Source organism: Sciurus carolinensis, chromosome 7 (assembly GCF_902686445.1).
Source record: "Sciurus carolinensis chromosome 7, mSciCar1.2, whole genome shotgun sequence".
NCBI lineage: Eukaryota > Metazoa > Chordata > Mammalia > Rodentia > Sciuridae > Sciurus > Sciurus carolinensis.
In genome coordinates this window covers 106163292-106172961 of record NC_062219.1, presented here as the reverse complement: position 1 = coordinate 106172961, position 9670 = coordinate 106163292, and the positions used below count along the sequence as shown (strand labels likewise).

General features: G+C 36.5%; 1 protein-coding gene across 1 annotated transcript; it reads right to left on the bottom strand.

The window, feature by feature from the left end:
• Positions 1–1635: 1635 nt before the first annotated feature.
• On the bottom strand, positions 1636–2889 carry LOC124988836 (phosphoglycerate kinase 2-like). The gene has a single exon (XM_047558617.1). The coding sequence runs from the start codon at positions 2887–2889 to the stop codon at positions 1636–1638; it is 1254 nt and encodes a 417-aa protein (XP_047414573.1).
• Positions 2890–9670: the final 6781 nt, after the last annotated feature.

Below are 9670 nucleotides of genomic sequence, written 5' to 3'. Positions count from 1 at the left end.
TGTAACAAAATCCCAGACAGACTCTACAGATAGAGACTGAACCTAATGATTTGAGGTAGCAGATTTGTTACAGGAGCTTGGTTTGCTACATTACCACCAGCTTTGTGTTATTGTGACCAAAACACCATATGGGAACGATTTAGAGGAGGAAAAGTTTATTTTGAGCTCAGGGTTTCAGAGATTAAGCCATACTTGAAAAACTTCATTCCTTTGCTCCGAGGTGAAGGAGATCACAGTGGAAGAGTGTGGTGGTGGAAACCGGCTCACAGCATGGCAACCAAGAAGCAGAAAGAGGGAGAAGTCAGGGGGCCAAAATATAATTCCTCAGGCCATGACCTAGGTAACACACTTTAACACCATATCCACTGACCAAGAATGATCACCCAGCAAAGTAGTACTTTCAAATTAGGATGAACCCACTACGTTACAGTTCTCATAATCTAATAATTTCACCTCTGAACATCCCTGTATTAACACAGAATCTTTAAGAGGACGCCTCATATCTAAACCATAACACATATGATCTCATGGAGAAGGGCCTACATTCCACCATCAATGTTTATGTGAGAAAGCAGTGTGCTTTCAACTTGTTTCCAACTATGAAACTTCTTCTCTCCCTCTCTCTTTTGACTTTTTGAGCTTTTATCTTATGAATCTCCTCCTTCAGAATTACCATAGCATTACTAATATTCTAATTTAAAATAGGTTGAAATTTCTGGTGTTTTAAGATTTATATTTGAAGCTCAATTATTCAAGTTATTGAATACATTAATCTTGGGTTATAGGGACATGGCATATTATAGCTGGGAAAAGTTACTCTGTACATTAGTCTTTGATAATAGCATCACCCTCTAGGGCCCTTTGTTCATAGAGGTAGGCGGAATATTCTCCAATAAGTACTTTTGTTTTTATGAATTATTCCATGTTCCTGTTTTCTAATAAAAAGTCTTTATAGCTTTATCTTTCATACATACATGTTTAAAAATTATATACATTCTTTTAAAAAGTTTTAGAATTTATTGCAATTCAATTAAACAATCAAATCTTTATTTACAAACCAGGTTTAATTCATAGGTTTTTATATAACAAAGACGTGTACATCCACAAGCACACAAAAATTAATTCTTTGTATTTATTTCCCTTTCAACTTTTTGATTTAATCAGAATTTTTCATTTATATTTTTCTTATTAAGACATTTTCTCATACAGCTCTGATGATAATGATGAGTTATTACATATGATTATTTCTCTCAGTTTATTTGGACACTTTTATTGTTTAAATATTTTAAAACTTTACCCTATTGTTTCCCTGTAACTAAGTATCTAAAAAAATGACAAATGAGAGATTCAGCTTAATTGACTCACTTTAATGGTCAACTTAAGAATGTATTCTCCCTATGAGGCATGGCGTTGAAGTCCAAAGGTCCAAAAGAGATCTTGAAGAGACTAGGCAAATGCATGACATAGCTAAAGTGAAAAAGTTGATTCTCTGATGTTAGGAGTTCCTGATGGCCCACTGACTGCCCATTTCCTGGATCCCAATATCCAGTACATTTTAACCAAAGTCAAGCTGAGATGTTAGAGCACTGAGTTAACCTAAAGGCTGAGGATGGAAAACAGGTGGAGGGGACTGAGCTACAGGTTGCTGAGGGCCTCTACTCCTGGGAGGGCTTTACCTTCCAGCAGCTCCAGGCTGGCACCCCCTCCTGTGCTCACATGGCTGACTTTATCTTCAGTGTCCCATTTGGCACAGCACGTGGCAGTGTCCCCGCCCCCTATAATGGTGATGCAGCCCCTGGACGTGGCTTTCACGACTTCATCCATCAGGGCCTTGGTTCCCTTGGCAAAGGCTTCCCATTCAAAGACTCCTAAAGGGCCATTCCAAACGATGAGCTTGGCCTCGGACACGACTTGAGCGTTTGTTTTATTGCTCTCAGGGCCACAGTCCAAACCCATCCAGCCGGCGGGGATGCCAGATTCTACGGTGGCAGTGCCAGTGTTGGCGTTCTCATCGAACTTGTCAGCCGTGATGAAGTCCACGGGAAAGGTCATCTTGACACCATTCTTCTCTGCTTTGGCCATGATCTCCTTGACAATCTTGGCTCCCTCTTCGTCAAAGAGGGAGGCACCGATCTCCATGTTGTTGAGTACCTTCAGGAAGGTAAAGGCCATCCCGCCGCCAATAATCATCTGATTGACCTTGTCCAGCATGTTTTTGATGAGCTGGATCTTGTCTGCCACTTTGGCGCCCCCAAGTATAGCCAGAAAGGGTCTCTCTGGGTTTTCCAAGGCTCTGGCAAAGTACTCCAGCTCCTTCTTCATAAGGAATCCGGATGCCTTGTGGGGCAGATTGACTCCCACCATGGAGCTGTGAGCCCTGTGCGCAGTGCCGAAAGCATCGTTGACGTACACGTCCCCTAGCTTGGACAGGGACTCTCGGAAGGCTTGGATCTTGTCGGGCTCGGCCTTGAGCTTATTCCCAGAGGGATCTTGGCCCTTGCCTTCCTCCTCCAGGTGAAAGCGCAGGTTCTCCAGCAGGATGACCGACCCGGGGGCGGGGTCGGCGCAGGCTTTCTCCACTTCTGCGCCCACACAGTCCTTGAGGAACGTCACGTCCCTGCCCAGCAAGGATTTCAGCTCGGCAGCCACGGGCTCCAGGGAGTACTTGTCGGGCATGGGGACGCCATCGGGCCGGCCCAGGTGGCTCATCAGCACCACCGACTTGGCTTCATTGTCCAGGCAGTACTTGATGCTGGGGATGGCCGCCTTGATTCTCTGGTTGTTGGTGATGTGGTTCTTCTTCATGGGAACGTTGAAGTCCACTCTCATGATGACGCGCTTGCCTTTGACGTCCAGTTTGTCCAAAGTCAATTTCTTAGACAGGGACATCTTGGTGGTGGGAAGGGCTAGGCGGACAGCTGGATGCAGGTGCTGAAGAGCCGGCTTAGAGGGGCGGCCGGGAGGCTAGTTGGTGGGGCGGCCTAACGCCTCCCCTCGGCCCGCCCCTTCTTGGGTCCTGAGAGTCTCACGAGGCAGGTGTGGTCCAGGAATGCAATGCAGCCCGGCCATTGGTCCAGGGTTCTGCCAATCTGAATTTACAGCCTGTTGCTAGGTGCCCATTGAAAACGCTAGTGAAGGTGAAGTAGAAGCACAGTCCAAGTTGGGGAAGTGAAGAACATCTTATAAGAATGGTCCGTAATAGGGCTGGGGATATAGCTCAGTTGGTAGAGTGCTTGTCTTGCATGCACAAGGCCCTGGGTTTAATAAAATATAAGAAAAGGACTGGCGATGTGACTCTGTGTTTAAGCACCCTTGGGTTCAATTTCCAGTCCCCCACCCCTCCCCCCAAAATAGTCAAGAGGTATCTTAAGTTCTTCCCAAATTCTCTTTGACTTTTGCTCTTGTTCTTAACGAAAGAAAACCAAATAATAACATTCCCAACACCCTGCCCTCAAAGCCTGAATCCTCCTGCCTCTTGTTAAATCTTAATTATATTGATTTGTAATACTCTCCACAGAATGAAACAAAGAAATCTTGTTTATTCAAGGCAGCAGAGTATGGTTCTGTTCTTCCTCATCTTGCTAATTATTTTTGGTAAGGGTATAGCTTGGTGTTAGACTTTAGTTTACATGTTGTGTTTGGTGTGAATGTTTTCATTATTTGCTTTATCTTTCTTAGACTACCACGAAAGAATTCTCGGTGAATTCTGTAGGAGATTCCCATAAAATCATAACAAAGAGAATATCAGTAAAAATACTGAAAAAATACTGAAAGCAATACTGACATTTTTTTTCCAGGCTGTAACAGTATGAGGCTCCTTACCTATTCTATCTTCTCTACATAATTACATAAGATAGAAACTGAGCTGAAAAGAAGCATAATATTCCTAAGATTGAAAATTTCTAATAGAAATAAAAATTAATGAGATATCTTTTTTAAAATTGAAGCTTTATAGTTATGCATTGTAATTGAGTTTATCCCAACAAACTCATACATGCATGGAAATTGGTTTGAGTTCATGATTCCCCTTCCCCCCATTTCTCTTCCATTCTTTCTCCCTTTTCCCCTTCTTTTTCCTTTGTTCTTCTAAACTTTCTTTCACTCCTCTATTAACTTATATTCGATTGGTTCCTCATGTTATCCTATTCTTCTCTCACGTCTTTCTTTTACTCAAGTATATGAGAGAAAACATTCAAGTTTTGAGTTTCTGAGCTTGACTTATTTCACTTAGCATGATATGCTCCATTTTCATTAATTTGCTGATAAATGCCATAATTTCATTCCTTTTTGTGACTGAGTAGAACTCCTTTGTGTGTGTGTGCTTGTGTGTGCGTTTGTGTGTATACGTACCACAATTTATTAATCCATTCATCTATTGACAGGCATTTGGGTTGATTCTTAGAATTAACTACATTATGAATCTAGCTATTGTGAATTGTACTGCTATAAACTTTGAGGAGGCTGTATTGCTGTAGTATGCTAATTTTAGATCTTTTGGGAAAATGTCAAGGAGAGGATAGTGGAGTCATGTGGTGGTTCCATTGCTAGTTTTGAGGAATCTCCATACTGTTTCCAGAGTGATTGTACTAGTCTGCAGTCCCATAAATGTACCTTTTCCCTCACAACCTCGCCAGCATTTATTGTTGTTTATATTATTGGTCATCACCATTCTGATCAGTGAGATGAAGTCTTTGTAGTTTTGATTTACATTTCTCTGATTGATAGAGATTTTGAACATTTTTCATATATTTGTTGGTCATTTGTGTTTTTTCTTTGAAGAAATTTCTGTTTAGTTCTTCTATTCATTTGTTGATTGAGTTGTATATATGTGTATATATATATTTTTGGGAGCATTTTTTGTTCTTTGTATATTTTGGATTCTGGACATTAATAACCTACTGGAGTAATAGCTGGCCAAGATTTTCTCCCATTCTGTAGGCTCTCTCTTCATGCTCTTATTTATTATTATTATTATTATTATTATTATTACTGTACAGAAACTTTTTAGTTTGATGGCATTCCACTTACAATTCTTGCTTTTATTTCTTATGCTTTGGGGGTCTTGTTAAGGAAATTGCTGAAAAGCTCCTATATGATGGAATGTTGGCCCTATGTTTTCTTCTAAAAGTTGTAAAATTTCTGGTCTAGTTTTAAGTCTTTGATGCATTTTGATTTGAGTTTTGTGCAGGGTGAGAGTGACCTAGTTTCATTTTTCTACATGTAACTATCCAGTTTTTCTACCACCATTTGTTAAAAATTCAGTTTTTTCAACAAAGTATATTTTGGCACCTTTGTCAAATATCAGATGGCTATAGGTATGTGGTTTTATCTCTGTCTTCTGTTCTGTTTCATTGGGCTTCATGCCAATTTTTTTGCCAATACAATGCTGTTTTTGTTACTACAGTTCTGCAGTATAAGTTCAGATCAGGTATTGTGATGATTCCTGCTTTGCTTTTCTTGCTTGGTATTATTTTGGTTTTCTTGCTTGGTATTATTTTGGTTAATCTGGGTTTCTTATTCTTCCAAATGAATTTAAGACTTTTTTTTCTAATTTTGTGAAGAATGTCATTCATATTTTTATTGGGATTGCATTAAACCTATATATTGCTTTTCATAGTATGGCCATTTTGATAATATTGATTCTGCATATCCAAGAACATGACATGTCTTTCCATCTTCTAAGGCCTTCTTCAGTGTCTTTCTTCAGTGTTTTATAATTTTCATTGTAGAACTCTTAATCTCTTTGGTTATATTAATTCCAAGATTTTTTGTTTGTTTTTTGTTTTTGAGGTTACTATGAATGGGATGGTTTTTCTGATGTCTTCCTCTGCTGAATCACTATTGGAATATAGGAAAGCTATTCATGGATGTTGATTTTGTATCTTGCTACTCTGCTGAATTCATTTATAAACTCTAGAAGTCTTCCAATGGAGGTTTTTTTTTTTTTTTTATCTTTTAGATACAGGATCATGTCATTGGCAAGCAAAGATAGTTTGACTTCTTTTTTTCCTATTTGTATCCCTTTTATTTCCTTTTCTTTCTTGATTGCTCTAGTTAATGCTTCATGGGCTATATTGAATTGGAGTGGGAAGAGTTGTTAGCCTTGTCTTTTTCCTGATTTTAAAGGAAATTCTTTCGTGTTATCTCCATTTAGTATGTTGGCTTGAGTTTGTCTCTTTGACAATCTTTTTGTCAAAGGGATTGAAGTAAATCTCTTTGAGTAGTAGCTTCTCCAGCATTTTAAGCATGAATGAGTATTGAATTTCTCACAAGCCTTTTCTGCATTTATTGAAATGAATTATTTTTGAAATAATTCTTTTAAGTAGTGAATTACATTTATTGATTTGTATATGTTGACCCAAACTTGCATCCCTGGAATAAAACCTATGTGATCATGATGCATTATCTTTTTGATGCGTTTTTAATGTGATTTACTAATATTTTATTAAGGAGTTTTGCATCTTTGTTCATCAGGGATATTGGTCTGTAATTTTCTTTTCTTGGTGCATGTTTGTGTAGTTTTGATATCAGGGTTATACTGGCTTAATAAAATGAATTTTGAGGTATTCCCTTTTTTTCAATTTCATGGAATAATTTGGGAAACACTGTTGTTAGTTCTTCTGTAAAGGTCTGGTAAGACTCAGCTGAGAATCTATCAGGTCCTGGGATTTTCTTTTTTGGAAGACTTTTAATTGACATTTCAATTTTGTTACTTGATATTGGTCTGTTTAGGTTTTCTATATCTTCCTCATTCAATTTGGATAGCTCTTATGTATTGAGAAATTTATCAGTGTCTTCCAGATTTTCCAGTTTATTGCAGTATAAATTTTCAAAATAGGTTCTGATAATCCTTTGGATTTCAGAAGGATCTGTGGTGATATCTCATTTTTCATCTGTGATCTTGTTGAAGGATCTTTTCGCTCTTTCTTTTGTTTAGTTAACTAAGGGTTTGTCAATCTGATTTATCTTTTCAAAGAACTAACTTAATTGCATTGATCGTTTGTATTGTTTTCTTATTCTCAATTTCCTTGATTTCAGCTCTTATCTTGTTTCCTGTCTTCTACTGGTTTGGGGGTTTGTTCTTTTTCAAAGACTTTGAGGTGGAGTAAGCTATTTTATTTGGGATCGCACTAATTTATTTAATGTGGGCACTCGGCACTTTAAGTGTTCTCTAAGAACTGCTCTCATACTCTTCCAGAGATTTTGATATGTTGTATCTCTCTTCTCATTTGTTTCTAAGCATTTGTTGATTTCTATTGTAATTTCTTCAAGCCATTCTTCATTTAAGAATACTATTCAATGTCTATGTGTTTATGTGGTTTCTGTTATTTTTCTTGCTATTGACTTCTAGCTTTACTCCATTATGGTCTGATAGGATACATGGAATTATATCAATCTTCTTTTTGTATTTGCTAAGATTTTCTTGGTGGCCTAGAATATGATCTACTTTGGAAGAAGTTCCACATGCAGCTGGGAAGAAGGTAAATTGTTGGGCTGGAATATTCTGTAGATGTCTGGAAATTCCATTTGATTTATATTGCCTTTTAGGTTAGAGATATCTTTATTGATTTTGTTTTGATGACCTGTCTATTGGTGATAAGGGTGTATTCAAAATGCCCAGTATTATTATGTTGGGTTCAATGTAGGATTTAATGTCATGGAATATTTTTTCCATTTAATAGGGTGTGTTGACATTTGGGGCATAAATGTTTACTATCATTATGTCTTCTTATTAGATTGTTTTCTTTACTAGGATGTAATGATTTTCCTTGACTCTTTAATTACTTTTTGCTTGAAATCTACTTTGTCAGATATGAAAATATTTCAGATATAAGAATATCTATTCCAGCTTGTTTACTTTATCCACATGCATGGAATATTTTTTGCCATCCTTTTACCTTCAGCCTCTGGATGTCTTTACCTATGAGATGAGTCTCTTGCAAACAGCACAGAGTAGGATCTTGGTTTTTGATCCATTCTGCTAATTTGTGTCTCTTAATTGGGAAGTTGAGACTGTGAACATTCAGCATTACTATAGATATATTTTTGTGGTTTCCAACTGTTTCTTTTTTTTTTTTTTGCTATATTTTAGCCTCCCTTAATTATCATTTAGTGGGTTATTCTTCTATTGAATTTTCTGTGTTTGAGAGCTTTGGGAATTGATTCAAGTTCCTCTAAGTGCAATTTAGATTTGAGTATTCTTTGTATTGCTGATTTGGTACTCATGAAGTCGTTTAGTGTATTCTCATTGTGGAAAGTTTTATTTCTCCCTCAAATTTGAAACTGAGTTTTGCTAGGTATAGTAACCTTGGCTGGCAGTTGTTTTCTTTTAAGGCTTAGAATGTTTCATTTCCGGACTTCATTGATTTTATGGTCTGAGCTGAGAAATCAGAAGTGAGCCTTATTGGTTTGCCTCTAAATGTGATCTGATATTTATCTCTTGTGACTTTTAGTATTCTTCACTTATATTCTATGCTAGGAATTTTGATTATGATATGTTTTGGTGAACTTCTCTTTTGACTAGGTATGTTTGGGGTTCTGTAAACATCCTGTATGTGGGTTTATATTTTATTTCTGACATGGAAAATGTTATCTGTAAATACTCAATTGAAAGTGTTCTTTATGCCTTTAGTTTGTATTTCCATGTTTTCTTCCATTCCAATGATTCTGAGGTTTGATATTTTAATGTTGCCCCAGAGTTCTTGTATATTCTGATTATGTTTTATAATTTTTCTATATTTTTCCCCTTTTTTGCATTCTGATCATATACCCTGTCTTTAAGGCCTGAAAGTCTGCCTCCAAGGACTGAGGTTATATTTTATATGCAATTTAATTTGTTAGTGATGCCTTCAAGTGATTTTTTTAATTTGAATGATCGTTTCTTTCATTTCTGAGTTCTTCTTTGTGTTTTTACTTGATTTCCATTTCTTTATTAGAGTTGTCTTTCATTACCTATAATTGTTCTCTTAATAATTCCTTCCTTACATCTTCTTTTAGTTCATTGACTATTTTAATAATCAGTTTTTAATAATCTTTCTCTGGATTTTGTCCACCTCACTATCAGTGGGATCCTTTCTTGGGGATTATGAATTTTGGGGAAGACTTGTTTGCTTGTTTTCTAATGTTTTCAGAGGTTTTGGACTTGTACATGAAAAATAATTTTACAATTCATTCAGAAGAATTAATACAGTTCATGCAGATGAATGTATTTGAAAGGTAAAAAATATTAGTGAATTTGTCAAATGTGCTGTTCATAATAATTTTACTAACACAACTCTGTTAAACCCAGATCCTTACTCTTTGTTCTTCCATTAATAATTCTGGAAATAAGGTAATATATGATGTTTATTTTACTCCCTCCTTTTGCTAAAAATTTGAGGCATCTATGAACTAATAATGTGGATTCAATTTTGCCTTTAAAAATGTACACCTATTACTAATAAAAAAATTTAACAATTTTAAATTAAATGTGATGATTCTAAGAAAACTGTGGAGGAATTAGGGTATTTCTCATGATTAATTTATTGGCATATAAAAATTGCCATTTATGTTTTGTCTTTCTGGACTGAGCCACATTGTGGCATCTCAAACCCTATTTAATATGCACTTTTTTCTCTTTTAAAAATGCCAATTTAGATATAATGACTCCTCTTGTACAAAATAAGGAAAA